At 38.6% G+C, this 18,171-nt stretch overlaps 1 protein-coding gene across 2 annotated transcripts in view; it reads left to right on the top strand.

Annotated features, from left to right (window-relative positions):
* Positions 1-17,455, top strand: part of ZFP30 (ZFP30 zinc finger protein) — a 28,858-nt gene extending 11,403 nt beyond the window's left edge. The window contains exons 5-6 of one of the 2 annotated variants that reach the window (XM_074386463.1): positions 675-773; positions 11,414-17,455. In XM_074386463.1, coding sequence (XP_074242564.1) covers positions 675-773; positions 11,414-12,735 — 1,421 coding nt within the window. In that variant the 3' untranslated portion in view covers positions 12,736-17,455. The remainder of the gene's footprint in view (positions 1-674; positions 774-11,413) is intronic. The other variant, XM_039465389.2, reaches the window with a different exon arrangement.
* Positions 17,456-18,171: the final 716 nt, after the last annotated feature.

Here is an 18,171-nt window from a genome sequence, read left to right as displayed (position 1 = left end):
GCATGTGCCACCACACCCAGCTAATTTTTCTATTTTGGTAGAGACAGGATTTCACCGTGTTGGTCAGGATGGTCTCAATCTTTTGACCTTGTCATCTGCCCACCTTGGCCACTCAAAGTGCTGGGATTGCAGGCATGAGCCACCGCACCCAGCCACCAGACATATTTTAACTGCTTGTGATTAAGTTTAAAATACATGAATTTGCATGTAACGGCATGCATATTTTGACAAGAAACTTATTTTCCAGTTAGTAAAATAATATTTAAAAAATAGTGAATGTAGTACCTCATGAACATGTATAATGGTTAACATGTACCAAGCACTCATCTAAACACTTAGATTAAATCAAATCTCACAACAATGCTACGTGTACACGTTACTGTTACCCCTTTTTGCATCTGAGAAAACTGAGGCACAGAGAGGTTGAATTATTTGCTCTGCTGACATAGGAAAGAGAGGCACAATTTGAAACAAGTGCTTTCAACTCTTCTCTCAAGAGACAGAGCCTGTGTAAGTTTAAATTAAAATAAGACCAGGTCCCTACTTGTCTGTTCTTGTTTTTCCTTGTGATCCTAAAGTAACTCTATGCTACGAATGCTTTTCAATTCTGATAGTTACCTTTGGTTTGAAGTCTTAAATAAGTTCTTTATTATGTTCTATGATTTGCTTTTAAGCAGGATGTTCCATTTCTAAACCAGATGTGATCACCCTATTGGAACAAGGGAAAGAGCCCTGGTTGGTTGTGAGAAATGAGAAGAGAAGATGGAGCCTAGGTAAGTGTTGATCAGTCAGAGGTCAGCCATTGTGGCATGGCCAGACCTGCTGTTTGGGAAGCAGACACCCCCTTAAATGTCAGTTGTGAGGAAGAGACCTGAAACTTGGGAAGAAAATTTAGATCTTCTCAGCATTAGCAACCAAAGAAATTTCATCCATACTTCCATTTATCACTTGTTTCTCTTCTGTCTTCTTTCCCTCCCTTTTCTTTCCTCTATTTCAGTAGGGGAAAATGTCTTCCCTAGTGATTCCATTTTACCTGTATTTTGGATCTAATCCCTTTCTGGCTCATCTTTTGTATTTTGACTTTTATGTATATATTTTTTTCATTGCCCTCTGTTCATGGAGTTTAAATTGTAGTGAGGAATCTGCAGTAAACAAGTAAATAAATTGTAGGGCACGTTGGGAGTCAGATGTATGGCTGAGTGCCCCACAGAGTCGTGGGGTGAGCCTTATGCTGTGCTGAGGTGCAGGATCCGAGAAATAAAGAGACAGGACACAGAAGTACAAGAAAAATGCAGGTGGGCTCGGGGGGCCATGCCACCTATAAAGCAGAGTCAGGCGAGGCCGGTGAGGCCCTGAATGTCCAGAAGCATGAGTATTTATTGTGTATAGGTTAGGGGGGCAGGGCAGTGAGTGAAATCATCTTTAAGGATAGTGATGGGTCATGAGCATTAAAACATGGGATCCACCCCCATTAGGTCACATAGGCCAGGAGGTGGACAGTGCGCAGCAAGGGGCCTGTTCCCACGAAGGCAAGGGCCGTGTGCAGTAAGGGGTCCACCTCCATTAGGTCACCAAGGCTTGAAGGTGGGCCATGCGCAGTGAAGAGGGTGCAGGGTGCAATACTTCCATCTATGGGAAAAGTACTTCTAAGAAGATTTATAGGAGGATGCTTTAAGTCATATAGCAGTGACAGAGCTGTCAAGGTTACCGCCACCTTCTGGCAGCTTCCAATGGATTCTATGGGAAGATGCTTTTCAAGCAGCACAGTAGCAAGAGCTGATAAAGTTCACAGTCACCGAGGTGGATTGCCGTTCTGAGGGCAGCCTTCCACAAGAACTGGAGCAAGATCTTACAACTCCTTTATCAGGAGGAGTGGCTCTCGCCCCAGGCCTGCCATACAGCAGGTATCTTTATGATACTGAATGCTGCCGCCTGGGCCATGGATTCTTGTTCTGGTATAACTGTTTTTCCCTTAAATCATGCTCTGCACTGTGTCCACTCTAGGCATTCCTCCGATTATGAACTAAGATATAATTATAGGTATATATGCAGGGAAATATTCTTTAGGCACTCATACTATCAACTATTAATGATTATATATAGAGGATTATATAAAGGGAGGCTTCAAGCCCTAGTTCTATAAACTAATATATAATTATGTAAAGGATTATATAAAAGGAAATAGCTGAGTAGTAACACTATAAAGTAAGATATTCCTCAAGCCCTAACTGTGCCAGAGTTCTGCTTAGCTCTCATTCCTTGCCTATATGGGGGATTACCCACATTAAATCAGTAAATGGATTACTAAAATATCCTCAAGTAATTGGGTATTACAAAGAAAAGTGAGTATGGTAAGGATGTGGAAAATTATAATGAGTGAATGGAGTAATTTTAGATGGGATTGTGGGAATTCACTCAGGGTGGTGGCAAAATATATTAAGGGAAAAATATTAGAGAACATATAGAATATAGTCTCAAACCCTTTTGGAAGGCCTATTTTTTCTGTAGTTCTTGGCTGAAGGCAGCCTGAATCCCCTTTATATTTAGTTTATAAGTAAAGCAAATAGGGTATGTAGGGCAGTTTACCTAACTAACTTGTTTACTTTTGCGGTCTTTAAACTTGAGCTGGATGGCCCTCTCTGGGGAAGGTCAACCAGGGACATTACCCTCTAACGGTGTTTCCTTTGGGTATGGGAACCTGTCCTTAAATCTTGTCACTCTAGTGGTGTTGACTCAAGCCTTTGTCAGTTAAACTTTACTCAAGAAATGCAAGTCTCTCTGACTGTTAGGGGCCGGCTGTTGCAACTGTTTTCAGCACTCTCCAGGGAGCCTGTAAGCAGCCACAGACCCTCAGCCGAACTGGCAAAGCATATCTGTGTGTCAGTGTACTTTATCCATCGTCAGGGTCTGCAGGACAGATCCCTGCAGGTGGTGACCCCAACATGGGGTGGTCAGGGAAGAGGAGCCAATTTGAAGAGGCTCCAGTTGGCCAGAGATGGGACTGTTTGAGCATCAATACATATAATGACTGCAATGTGTTAGCAGTGCACAAAATACACTTAATTTTATGAATTATTAATGATACAGCAAATTATTCATCATTGGAAGTTACTAGAAACTAACATTTAAAAAGCATAAATTTAAAGGAAAAGAAGCATTTATCCTGCCTTTCTTTCTTAGAATAATTGTATGAGGCCGGGCGCGGTGGCTCAAGCTTGTAATCCCAGCACTTTGGGAGGCCGAGGCGGGTGGATCACGAGGTCGAGAGATCGAGACCATCCCGGTCAACATGGTGAAACCCCGTCTCTACTAAAAATACAAAAAATTAGCTGGGCATGGTGGCGCGTGCCTGTAATCCCAGCTACTCGGGAGGCTGAGGCAGGAGAATTGCCTGAACCCAGGAGGCGGAGGTTGCCGTGAGCTGAGATCGCGCCATTGCACTCCAGCCTGGGTAACAAGAGTGAAACTCCATCTCAAAAAAAAAAAAAAAAAAAAAAAAGAATAATTGTATGAATAGGTAGTAGATAGAGATAAGTTTCTCTTTTTTTTTTTTGAGACGGAGTTTCACTCTTGTGGCCCAGGCTGGAGTGCAATGGCATGACCTCAGCTCACTGCAACCTCCGCATTCCAGGTTCAAGCAATTCTCCTGTCTCAGCCTCCTGAGTAGCTGGGATTACAAGTGCCTACCACCGCACCCAGCTAATATTTGTATTTTTTTAGTAGAGACAGGATTTTACCATGTTGGCCAGGCTGGTCCTGAACTGCTGACCTCAGGTGATCCACCTATCTCGGCCTCCCAAAGTGCTAGGATTACACATGTGAACCACCATGCCTGGCCATATGTTGCTCTTAATAAGAGTATTCAGTGAGGCCGGGCGCAGTGGCTCAAGCCTGTAATCCCAGCACTTTGGGAGGCCGAGGTGGGTGGATCACGAGGTCAAGAGATTGAGACCATCCTGGTCAACATGGTGAAACCCTGTCTCTACTAAAAATAAAAAAAAAATTACCTGGGCATGGTGGCGCGTACCTGTAATCCCAGCTACTCAGGAGGCTGAGGCAGGAGAATTGCCTGAACCCAGGAGGCGGAGGTTGCAGTGAGCCGAGATCACGCCATTGCACTCCAGCCTGGATAACAAGAGTGAAACTCCATCTCAAAAAAAAAAAAAAAAAAGAAAAAAAAAAAAAGAGTATTCAGTGAATAAATGAAGAGGAATGATAGAATATTACCATTTTGGAACCCGTAAGAACTATTAGATTTAGATATTGAACATCAGTGCTGATAGCATCACAGAAATAGAGACAATCTGACATTGTTTCTGCTAATGAAGGAACACAGTATCACCTATGAGGTAACTGTGCCATCAAAAGGTGCTAAGTCTTGTCAAGCTTCTAAAGGCCGTTTCCAACTTATGGGAAGAAGATAGAGGACTATGTATACACCTTGGAAATGTAGTGAACAAAATTCAGAATATGGGAAACTACAGGACCAAAAACAGATTCTTCAACAAATAAATTACAAGAGAAGGCCGGGCGCGGTGGCTCAAGCTTGTAATCCCAGCACTTTGGGAGGCCGAGGCGGGTGGATCACGAGGTCAAGAGATCGAGACCATCCTGGTCAACATGGTGAAACCCCGTCTCTACTAAAAATGTAAAAAATTAGCTGGGCATGGTGGCACGTGCCTGTAATCCCAGCTACTCAGGAGGCTGAGGCAAGAGAATTGCCTGAACCCAGGAGGCGGAGGTTGCGGTGAGCCGAGATCGCACCATTGCACTCCAGCCTGGGTAACAAGAGCGAAACTCCATCTCAAAAAAAAAAAAAAAAAAATTACAAGAGAAATTAAAAAATGATAGGAAAACCTGTAGATGAAAAGAGATGTAAAAGACACGTCAATAGTTATGTTCTGTGAACTTAGTTTGGATGAGTTATTCTTTTTAGGTTGTTTAAAATTTTATCAGACAAATGGAAGTGTGCACACTGATTTTTTGATATTGAGTAATTCAGTTTTTAAGTTTGGATAATGGTATTGTGGTTATGTGTAAATGTGCTTTTTTTTTTTTTTTTGAGATGGAGTTTCACTCTTGTTACCCAGGCTGGAGTACAATGGCGCGATCTCGGCTCACCGCAACCTCCGCCTCCCGGGTTCAGGCAATTCTCCTGCCTCAGCCTCCTGAGTAGCTGGGATTACAAGCACGCACCACCATGCCCAGCTAATTTTTTGTATTTGTAGTAGAGACGGGGTTTCACCTTGTTGACCAGGATGGTCTCGATATCTTGACCGTATGATCCACCCGCCTTGGCCTCCCAAAGTGCTGAGAATACAGGCTTGAGCCACCGCGCCCGGCCCGTAAATGTGCTTTTTGAGATGAATATTATGTACACATGAAACGATGTAATACCAAGATTTGCTTCAAATAATATGAAGGAAGTAGATTGGGGGATACATAGGCCATGATTGGGCCTGGGGCTAATGGTTGGTGCTGGATACATGGAGATTTATTATGCTGTTCTATCTACTTTTTTTTGAGACGCAGTTTCGCTCTTGTTACCCAAGCTGGAGTGCTATGGCGCGATCTCGGCTCACCGCAACCTCCGCCTCCTGGGTTCAGGCAATTCTCCTGCCTCCGCCTCCTGAGTAGCTGGGATTACAGGCACATGCCACCATGCCCAGCTAATTTTTTGTATTTTTAGTAGAGACGGGGTTTCACCATGTTGACCAGGATGGTCTCGATCCCTCGACCTCGTTATCCACCCGCCTCCGCCTCCCAAAGTGCTGGGACTACAGGCGTGAGCCACCGTGCCCAGCTGTTCTATCTACTTTTTGATATGTTAGAAATGCTCTGTTATAAAGGTGTTTTGTTTGTTTTAGAGTTATTGAGAGATTAAAAAGAAAATGGTGGTGAAAATAAATTTAAACTATTCTTTTGATGAATTTTGCTGTAAAAGGGAAGCAGACACATAGAATACAGGGAATATATTTTACGATGTGAAGTATTACAGCATGTTTATAGGCTCACCAGAATGATTTCAAAGAGAGGAGCATTGATGAAGTGGACAGAGGATAGTTTTGTAAGCAGTGACCTTCAGTAGATGGGAAAGAGTAGAACCAGTTGAGAAACGAAAACCACACATATGGTAGGAATTCAGACATAGATTGATTGGAGAATGTGGTGGAGAGGAAAATACATATTTTTCTTTCAGTTGCGTCTGGTTCCTTGCTGAAACAGGAGTAGATTATCATCTGAACATGAGGATTATTCAGTTTTTTCTTGAAATTCAGTATGGATTATATATTATTAGATGAGTGTTAATTTTCAGAAGTATAATTTTGTGGTCATAGGGTTTTAACATTTTGAGATCCCTGATTTTAATAGAATTGTCTTGGTCATAAATATTCTGTATTCTGTATAATTTTGTATCAGCCAGAAGAAAAAAGGTGGGTAGGGGAGACATTATACCTCTGGAAACAGCATACCTCTGGGGAGAATTATATGATAAGATAATTTCCTCCCTATTTTTATTTTATTTTATTTTGAGATGGGGTTTCTCCATATTGCCCAGGCTGGTCTCGAATTCCTGGGCTTATGCAATCTGTCTACCTTAGCCTGCCAAAGTGCTGGTATTACAGGTGTGAGCCACCACACCCTATCCCTGTTTTTTTTTTTTTTTTTTTTTTTTTTTTTAAATTAAAGCTGATGCCCTGCAAATGGAAATAACACTTCTTTCATTTTGATCTAAGATGACTAATGTTTTGTTTTCACATTAGCAGTGTTTACTAGAATAAACTCTTTGATTCAGTAGAATCCAAACTAGTATTTGGCTTATTAATTTTGAACACTTGTATATTTTACATACATGTTTTAGGAGGTAGAACATTAAAATTGTCTATCATAGTGCAATCTTTTGATGTTTGGCTTAGCATTTTGTTTCAGTGTAAGTCTAGTGCATTCTGTCTTGATTGAAGTACATGTGAAACATAGGCTATTCTTTCCAGTTTCAACTTATTTGAAGTAGAACAGGAATATAAAGATATTTGTGAAGCAGTCTGAGGGCAGAATCCTTGATTTTTTTATGTTTTCTGTCTTTTATTATTTTCTCTCCCATGCCTACTTTGACAGAAATGCAATGTGAATGTATAGCCAATACTTCCAAAACATCCAAGTTAGTTTTCATAGAAATAATTATCTTTAAAAATTAATAATTTTAGTTACTTGCAGCAGTAAGAACTGGAATAGGCAAATTTGGAAACAAACATGGCTGACTCTTTGGTAGCATGTAGCTCAGCTGTGTATATTATAGAGCCACCTCCTAATTGAGAATGTTCAGCATGCCAAGATCTTGATCTGGCTTGTCACTTAAGTAGGGAGTCATATATGGCCATCTCAATTTCACTTTATCAACACTGGCAATGTGTTTTTGTTGTTGTTTGTTTGTTTTCCTTTCTCTTTTTTTTGGGAGATGGAGTCTCACTCCGTTGCCAGGCTGGAGTGCAGTGGCATGATCTTGGCTCACTGCAACCTCTGCCTCCCATGTTCAAGCGATTCTCCTGCCTCAGCCTCCTGACTAGCTGGGATTACAGGCACCTGCCACCACACCTGGTTGATTTTTGTATTTTTAGTAGAGATGGGCTTTCACCATGTTGGTCAGGGTCAGGCTGGTCTCAAACTCTTGACCTCAGGTGATCTGCCTGCCTCGGCCTTCCAAAGTGCTAGGATTATAGGCATGAGCCACCATGCCCAGCCATTTTTTTTTTTTTTGAGACGGAGTTTCGCTCTTGTTATCCAGACTGGAGTGCAATGCCACAATTTTGGCTCACCGCAACCTCCGCCTCCTGGGTTCAGGCAATTCTCCTGCCTCAGCCTCCTGAGTAGCTGGGATTACAGGCACGTGCCACCATGCCCAGCTAATTTTTTGTATTTTTAGTAGAGACGGGGTTTCACCATGTTGACCAGGATGGTCTCGATCTCTTGACCTCGTGATCCACCCGCCTCGGCCTCCCAAAGTGCTGGGATTACAGGCGTGAGCCACCACGCCTGGCCCATTTTTTTTTTTTTTAATGGAAACCTTCAAATTTTACAGGATAAATTTTACAGCCTGTTCTAATTTCATTCTTAGTGAACACAGACATTTTGTCCTAATTTGTTTATGCTTTTATTTATTTTGTGTGTTGTCTGCTCACTTCCTTTATTCTCTTACCTCTTCCATTGTTCATTGTTTCTTATGCCAATTTGTATGGGCTTAAATATTTTAAAAATTTTTTAATTTTTAGAGATTGGGGTTTCATTATGTTGTCCAGGCTGGTCTTGACCTCCTGGCCTCAAATCCTTCCATCCCAAGTGATCCTCCCACCGCAGCCTCCCCGAGTAGTTGGGAGCCATGGTGCTCAGTTTGTGTGGACTTTTTTTTTTTTTTGAGACGGAGTTTCGCTCTTGTTACTTAGGCTGGAGTGCAATGGCGCGATCTCGGCTCACCACAACCTCCGCCTCCTGGGCTCAGGCAATTCTCCTGCCTCAGCCTCCTGAGTAGCTGGGATTACAGACACGCGCCACCATGCCCAGCTAATTTTTTTTTTTTTTTGTATTTTTAGTAGAGACGGGGTTTCACCATGTTGACCAGGATGGTCTCAATCTCCTGACCTCGTGATCCACCCCACTCGGCCTCCCGAAGTGCTGGGATTACAGGCTTGAGCCACCGCGCCTGGCCTGTGTGGACTTTAATGCTGTGAACAGTAACACTTTCTCACTTTCTTATAACTGTTTTAGCCTTTAATTTGATTTTTGACTGGCTTTCCTTTTAGATTACTGGTTTTAATTTTGAATTTGCAGGTAAATCCTTTGAAATGACCATCTTTCTCTTAACCTTTGTTATAACTTCATAATTATTATTTAACTACCATTATTTAGCTACTTATGATGCTTTTATTAATGTCACTCATATCTTATTTGTCTTATTGAGGCCATAAATGGACTTTATCCCCAGAATTCTAGACAATTGCCATAGTTCTGTATTGCTTTTTTTGGGTGGACAGACAGAGACAGAGAGAGGGAAACAGATTTTATTGCAGTATTTTCTGTTCTGTTCATTTACCTGTCCCTGGTCACATTTTACCCACACCATTTATATTATTGTTGCTTTTTAGCATCTTTTTAGTGATTAAAAGTAAACTTATTGAAATATAAATACACGCAAAAATGAACAAATCATTAGTGAATTTTCACAAAGTGACCATACCCATCTAATTAGCACACAGATTCAGAAATAGAGCTTTACTAGGATACCAGAAGCCCCTTCTGAATTCTTCCAATCATTCCTCCCCACCAAGGCTAACCACTATCCTGACACCACCATAGATTAATTATCATTTTTAAACTTTATAAAAATGGAATTGTACAGTATATATTGCTCTATGTCTAGTTTTGTTTATTCACCATTATGTTTGTGAGATTAGCCCTTGCTGCATGTAGTTGTAGATTGTTCATTTTCATTGCTTTATAGTATTGTGTTATGTTAACATGCCATCATTTATTAGCCCTTCTTCCATTGATGAGCACTTGGATTCTTTCCAGTTTGGGCATATTACAAATAATGTTGCTTTAACCCTAACTCTTTTCCTTTTTAAAAAGTATTGAATTCTTTTTGTAAAAATTTTGAGAGCATACACATTTATAAAAAAAAATCTGTTTGCTCAGATTTTTAATAGTCTTTTACTTTAGTATGAATCTGTCATTACACCTGGAAAACCATTGAAATATTCTTTAGGAGATACCCAAATGGCATTATAGGGACTTTAGGGAAGATATCCCTGTGACATAGATGTGCATAGTTATGTAAACCCAAGTGAAGATAAATATTTAGAGCCTCTCATTACCTTGGTTGTGACGGGGGTCAGAGTTCACTTACAACTACACAAAGTAGGAATTGAACTGCAGTGGAGATATCTACAAGTGTAATTGGAGACACAATTGGAAGGATGGCCAAGGATAAAGAAATCACTTTTTTCTATTTATATATTTTACTGAGATAACCTAGGTTGTGCTTGTTTCCCATCTCTATAGGAAGTGATAAAAAGAGAATATTTAATTAGCGTAGTAAGGTTTAAGATTGGAGGTAGGACATCATATTCCATAATTGTTAACTAATTATGAGAATTTAATTCACAGTTAACATGAACTGTGGCTTTATTCACTGGTGAGTAAAAAATCGTTTCTCCCCTTGGGGAAGTTTAAGGTAAGAAAATAAAGATAATAGTAAATGAGGAAATTAATGAATAACAACATAATTGAGAAAAATGTTAAGAAAAAATAAGTAGCTGGGCATGGTGGCTCACAGCTGTAATCCCAGCACCGTGGGAGGCTGAAGCAGGTGGACAGGAATTTGAAATCAGCCTGGCCAACACTCTGAAACTCTGTCTCTACTAAAAATACAGAAATTAGCCAGGCATGGCAGTGGGCACTTGTAATAATAGCTACCTGGAAGACGAAGACGTGAGAATCACTTGAACCCCAGCAGAGATTGCAGTGAGCCAAGATTGCACCACTGCACTTGGGCCTGGGCAACAGACCAAGACTCCATCTAAAAAATAAAAAATAAAAGATAAATGACTGAGATAGAAAACAAATATATATTACATGAAGTCAGCAGGGATCATTTTTCTGATTTTTAAAATGAAACCTGGTGGATAAGAAACCCAACCAAGCAAACCCAAGTCAAGATTCCTGGGAGATTTGATAGCCAGTGAAAAAACTCTAAGAAATGAAAAGCAGTGGATCATGACTGTAATCCCAGCACTTTGAGAGGCTGAGGTGGGTAGATCATTTGAGGACAGGAGTTTGAGACCAGCCTGGCCAACCTAGAGAAACCCCGTCTCTACTAAAAATATGTTAGCTAACGTGGTGGCGCACTCCTGTAATTCCAGCTACTTGGGAAGCTGAAGCAGGAGAATCACCTGAACCTGGAAGACTTAGGTTACAGTGAGCCAAGATCGTGCCACCGAACTCCAGCCTGGGCAACAGGACTCCATTTCAAAAAAAAAAGATTGTGACACACTCTAGGAGCAAAAAGGAGACAAGTATCATAGGGTCATGGACAGCAAAGGGGACAGTGGCTTGAGTTGATACCTTGTGGTAAACAATCTATGTTACTCAGGATAAAGTATTTGCTCTTTGTTCTAATTGCAAAGAGAACTTAAAATGTTTAAATGGGGAGTCTCAAACTTTGATCTGCACCCAAATAATCTAGTCTTAAGTCATCATTTTCCTTTTAGCTTCTTTTAAATTACCTATTTTAGATATGTTGTGCTCATTTACTTCAATTGGGCTTTCTTTTTTTTTTTTGTCATTGATTTCTATTATAAATTTTTTTATTTGCTTATTTGTTTAGAACAGGAAAATATGCTTTGGTCTTGTTTTCTTTCAGATTTGGAATCCAGATATGACACTAAAAAGTTATTTCAAGAAAAAGATATTTATGAAATGAATTTATCTCAGTGGAAGGTAATGGAAAGAATTACCTGTGGACTTGAAGGACAAGAAAGTCCTCATGAGGTATGTTTCAGGCAAGTGACAAAAGCCACCTCTGAAAAAATGTACACTTACAGAAAACTCACGTCTCTTACTCTGTATCAGAAAAATCATAATAGAGAGAAACCCTATGAATGTGAAGAATGTGGGAAGGCTTTTAGAGTACGACAACAACTTACTTTCCATCAAAGAATTCATACTGGTGAGAAACCCTATGAATGTAAAGAATGTGGAAAAGCCTTTAGACAGTGTGCCCACCTTAGTCGACATCAGAGAATTCATACTTCTGACAAACTCTATGAATGTAAAAAATGTGGAAAGATCTTCACATGTGGCTCAGACCTTCGAGTACATCAGAGAATTCATATTGGTGAGAAGCCGTATGAATGTAAAGAATGTGGGAAAGCCTTTAGAGTTAGAGGACAACTTAATCTCCATCAAAGGATCCATACTGGTGAGAAACCCTATGAATGTAAGGAATGTGGGAAGGCCTTTAGACAGTATGCACACCTTACTCGACATCAAAGACATAACATTGCTGAGAAGTGCTATGAGTGTAAGGAATGTGGTCAGGCTTTTCTGTGTAGTACAGGCCTTCGAATACATCACAAACTTCATACTGGTGAAAAACCCTATGAATGTAAGGAGTGTGGAAAGGCCTTTAGAGTGCGGCAACAACTTACTCTCCATCAGAGAATTCACACTGGTGAGAAGCCTTATGATTGTAAGGAGTGTGGGAAGACTTTCAGTCGTGGCTATCATCTAACTCTCCATCAGAGAATACATACCGGTGAGAAACCTTATGAATGTAAGGAATGTCAGAAGTTCTTTCGTCGTTACTCAGAACTTATTTCACATCAAGGTATTCACATTGGAGAGAAACCTTATGAATGTAAGGAATGTGGAAAGGCATTTAGACTGTTCTCACAGCTTACTCAACATCAGAGTATTCATTTTGGTGAGAAGCCCTATAAGTGTAAAGAATGTGAGAAGACTTTTAGACTGCTTTCACAACTTACTCAACATCAAAGTATTCATACTGGTGAAAAACCCTATGACTGTAAGGAATGTGGAAAGTCCTTTAGACTTCATTCATCACTGATTCAACATCAGAGAATTCATTCAGGTGAGAAACCATACAAATGTAAGGAATGTAAAAAAGCATTTAGACAACATTCACATCTTACTTACCATCAGCGAATTCATAATGTAACTTAATAATTATTAGAACTCTTCCATTGTGAATTTTATGTTGAGCATAGGAAGTAAATTCTAGAGGAAAGGTTTTTGAATGTAGGACTCCCTTTTGCTTCATTCTCAAAACTAACTTAGTATAGGTAGTTTTATTTAAAGGAAGGAATATGGTAATGAACATATAGAAGACTTTCATCACCTTTCAAACTATGTTAAACTTTAGGACATTCATCCTAAAAATGAACTTTATTAAAGGAGTGAAAGTGGAAAAGCTTTTGATCTTACCTATTATTATCTGCATATTCTTCCATCTGTGTAGTATACACATGGAGGTTTCGAGGAAACCACCTCATTCTGAAAATGTGTAAATGAAAGGAAAATCGTTTAGTCTGCGTTTCCTGCATGAACTGTATTTCAAGGCAACAGAAGGTAATGAGGTAAAGTTCTTTATTAGAAAATTTCAAGCTGATGAATGCAGAAAGAATAATAGAAATAGAAAATTGTATTAGAAAAGCTATTGTGAAACATATAATGAAATACTAAATCTAGAGGTTGAGACCATTCAGTGAAAGGTTGTGAACTTTAGTGAATAGATCAGACTGACAACATCTGAACCCACTGATAATAACTTCACAAAAAAGACAATAAAAATGATTTGCCTCCTAATGTGATACATTAAGATATATACATCTTGCCAAAAATATTAAACCTGAATTTAATTAAGCCTCAAGATCTAACTCCCATTTAGAGAAAGTTCAAGAAATGGAAGAGTAAATTACATGACACAAAAAGGAACAATTAAGTCTAAAATAAGAGTAATTGTACAAGAGGAATGATCTGATTTCCTAACCAATAAAATGGCATTTTGAGAAATAAGGTGGAACTCTTAGGTATTGACAGACCTGAGACATCAATCAAATGCAATGAAAGAGTGGTTTTTACTTAGATCATGAGTTGAACAAACATATAAAACAAGACATATTTACAATAATTGGGAGAATGGGAATATTGACCATATTAGATAATAGAAAACTTTTTGTTATGTATGATAATAGCATTGTGATTATGTAAAAGTCTATTTGTTAGAGATAATTTCTGAAGTTTATACAGAGGAGATGATGTATCTGGAATGTCTTTTTCATGCAAAAGAAAAATGAGGGTGAATAACAAGTTTGGCAAAATGATGGTAACCTAAGTCTTAGTTACATGGTTTTTGTTTTGTTTCTGTTTTCCTTTCTACTTTTGTGTATTTAAAATTTTCCATGATATTCTTTTAAAGATCAAATTAGCCATAAAGTTATAACCAATTTAAGATGAATAGTTTTTTTAAAAATTTCTACATATTAAAACTTGTGGATGTTGCCAAAGCTCTACACATTGGGATTGGAATATTAATTACATGATAATGACTATAATTAGATGACAATGACTATAATGTATTCAGGAAGTTAAAATTGTGTGCCCACATTTTATTTAGTTCACCTCTCTATCTCTGTATTGTAGTACCCATGGTACTCATTTCATATATTATATAATTTTTTTTTTTTTTTGAGACAAAGCCTTGCTCTGTCACCCAGGCTGGAGTGCAGTGGCATGATCTTGGCTCACTGCAAGCTTTACCTCCCAGGTTTAACCCATTCTTCTGCCTCACCCTCCCAAGTAGCTGAGATTACAGGCATGTGCCACCATGCCTGGCTAATTTTTGTATTTTTAGTAGGTTGGGGTTTCACCATGTTGGCTAGGCTGGTCTCGAACTCCTGACCTAAGGTAATCTGCCTGCCTTGGCCTCCCAAAGTGCTGGGATTACAGGCGTGAGCCATCATGCTCAGCCCTCACTTCATATGTTTAAAGAATGAGTAAAATAAAACAATTACTACTGCTAAATGTGGGAATTAATGGACTAGACCTGCACTGTCTAATAGTTAATAGCAACATTTTGAGCACTTGAAATTAAGTTAATTGAACACTGACATGTGGCTAGTCCAAATTAAAATGGTGTTAAATGTAAAACACAAGATTCTGAAGACTTTGTTATTTTAAAAAAGTTAAATATCTCAATTTTTCATGTTGAGTACATATTGAAATATTTTAGACATATTGATTCAAATAAAATACATTAAAATGAATAGCACATTTTTTTGTTTTTAAAAAATGTGTTACAGGAAAATTTAAAATTATATATGTAGCTCACATATTTCTATTGTCAGCACTGGTATAAACAATGAAAAGCAGATTTTAGCCAAAGGGTTTTTTTGTGTATGTTTCTTTAAAGGGTACTAACATAGTCAAGACCTTGGCAGTTTTGATCACAGAATAGAAATGTGAACGATTACACAGCTATGGCTATATGAATGATAAAAGTGGCAGCTATGAATTTTTAAAGTTATAAGTTACTATACTGTTTATATGTAATATATGTGTGTGTGTGTGTGTATAGTGTCTGGGTATATATATTTATACATACACTATACATGTATTTTAAAATAGTGAAAATCCAGAATTATTCTGTGGAAAAAAATGTGCTAAAATTGACTTCACATGCCGAAGAAAGCCTGAGTAGACCAACAAGTAAAGGAAAAATTAAGACGGCTAGGCCAAGTTTGGTGACTCATGTCTATAATCCCAGCACTTTCGGTGGCTGAGGTGTGTGGATCACCTGAGGTCAGGAGTTCAAGACTAGCCTGACCAACATGGAGAAACCCCATCTCTACTAAAAAACGAAATTTTGCCTGGTGTGGTGGCACATGTCTATAATCCCAGGTACTCGGAGGCTGAGGCAAGAGAATCGCTTGAACTCAGGAGGTGGAGGTTGCAGTGGGTATCGCACCATTGCATTCCAGCCTGGGCAACAAGAGCAGAACTCTGTTGTACCCCCTCCAACAAAACAATTAAATTGGTTAAAAGATATGCTTTCTAAAAGAATAATTTAGAATCTGACTTTTTTTTTTTTAATCGGGCAGACTCCTGAGCGAGAATAGGCTCAGAGAGAATCTGATAATCTATTTTTTTTTTTTTGAGGCGGAGTTTCGCTCTTGTTACCCAAGCTGGAGTGCAATGGCGCGATCTCGGCTCACCGCAACTTCTGCCTCCCGGGTTCAGGCAATTCTCCTGCCTCAGCCTCCTGAGTAGCTGGGATCACGGGCACGCACCACCATGCCCAGCTAATTTTTTGTATTTTTAGTAGAGACGGGGTTTCACCTTGTTGACCGGGATGGTCTCAATCTCTTGACCTCGTGATCCACCCGCCTCGGCCTCCCAAAGTGCTGGGATTACAGGCTTGAGCCACTGCGCCCGGCCGTGATAATCTATTTTTTTACAAGTAAAATCTTTGAAGGATTGGTAATTGCTAAATGTTTCCACCATTATTATTCTACAAGACTAACCTAAAGCTGATTATAAGAACTAGATGAGGAGGGCTGGCAAAACCAAAATCTAGAAATTTTTATATGAAGAGAAATCTAGTAATTCTAATTTCTGTGGCAAATTGTATCCAACAGTTTATTTAAGTATAGAAGAGAAAATCATTTCTGTGGAATATCTTGGACCTGATCCATCTGACTTTAATTATATATTTAGACTTTAGGCATTCTACCTTCAGTACATCGTAATGATAGTAAAAGAGGTATGATTCAGGCCCAGTGTCATCTCAATTCTTGCTGATTTTGTTTTCTTTTTTTAGCTTTCTGTGTATTAAGAACGGAATGAATTTTATGTATGTAAAAGTATAACCCAACACTTTAAAATTACCTTCTCAAAATTAATACAGAATTCTTATAAATGATTATATCAGTTAGACTTCAGTGATTTCACTATAGTCATCCATTATGAACTGCATATGCTGCTATAATTGGGAAGTCATGATATTCAGTGTATCACATCATTATATTCCATTTCTGAAATGGACTGTGCAACTTGATAGCATTTGAAACCATTTCCCAGGAAACACTAATGCTTGATGGTATTTTTTGAAAGCATTCTGTGGTTAAATGAGCATATTAAGTACTGCATATTAAAATTAATCAGTTTAAGAAAATAAAATGTAAGCTTCTTCAAATAATGAAGTAATGAGAGTTTAATCGATGTCATTTAACTTAGTGTATCTGAAGCACTCTTTACCATGTAACTCACTCTCAATGCCTGTGAGTATGTTTGGGTTATGAACCCATTTTAGCAGATAACTGCTGTAACCAAAACAGCCGATGGCAAAGGTGAAAAATTCAGACCTTATGCCAGGTAGTTAGTTGTATTGGAAGATGGATGTGAGATATGTTTCCCTGGATGTTGGCATCATGTTCTTAAGTCATCTATTCTTTCTGAATTTAGAACTGTTGCTTTTCTGCAGAAATAAAAGTTTCTGAATCAGCACTATTCTGCAATGAAAATGGACAACCTATGACTAATATATAAATCTCAAAAGCATAATGTTGTGCCAAAGAAGCCAGATGTAAAAGAGGACATACTATATGATTATATGAAATACAAAAATTGAGAACTTTTTAATGTAGTTGGAAGTCAGGATACTGGTGGGGATGCGGGGGGGTAAGGGGTACGTGGCAGTAAGGGGTAGTGATGGAAAGAACAATGGGAGGTTTCTGTAGGTGCTAGTAATGTTTTTTGCTTGATTTGGGTGCTGATTACTCTGATGTAGTCAGTTTGTGAAAATTCGTTGAGTTGTACATTTTATGCTTTTCTGTATGTTTGTTGTAGTTCAATTAAAAGATTTTTTAACTTATGAAAATAAAAACTATGAGTTCATATTGATACTTTGAGTTCAAATTTAATACCACGTTATTTTTAAGTTTAATTTTATTCTTGCAACTTTTGCTTTTCCCCTGAAAATCTTGTTGATTTTTAACAATGAAATAATGTATGTGCTGTGATCTATAAATAAGCAGTATAAAATACTTACAACATAATACTAGCATTACCACCAAAAATGAATGCTGAATGAAGTTGAAGATTTCTTGGCATCTCTCTCTGTCCTTCAAATATCATTCACTAAGAATGTGGAGTGAAATTACTTAGTTCTAACCAGCCAGATTTGGAGCTAGATTGATTTGTTTATTTTCAGTGTTCAAGGACTGCCATTTTTATTTGATTTAATTTTATTCTTAAAGACTATATAACGTTTTTGTGATTTTAAAATTAAAACCATAAAACAAAATGTGTTCAGAGAAATATTGCATCAGTTTGTGTCCCATACAATCTGTTGCATCAATTCCCTCTAAAAAGCCATTTTATTACTTTTTGGTCTAACTTTCCAAGAGTTATTTTTGAGAAGCATATAAGTGTTCTGATGATTGCTGTATAACAAGCCACCCGAAACTTCATGCCATAAGACAACCATGTTATTATGCTCATAGATTCTGTTGGTCAAAAATCCAGAGAGAACATAGCAGGGATGGTTTTTCTCTACTTGATGATGTCTAGAGTCTCAGCTGGGATTATTTGAATGACTAG

Source organism: Saimiri boliviensis, chromosome 14, assembly GCF_048565385.1.
Source record: "Saimiri boliviensis isolate mSaiBol1 chromosome 14, mSaiBol1.pri, whole genome shotgun sequence".
Classification (NCBI taxonomy): domain Eukaryota; kingdom Metazoa; phylum Chordata; class Mammalia; order Primates; family Cebidae; genus Saimiri; species Saimiri boliviensis.
The sequence above is the reverse complement of the archived record's forward strand: the minus strand, read 5'-3'. Positions and strand labels throughout refer to the sequence as shown.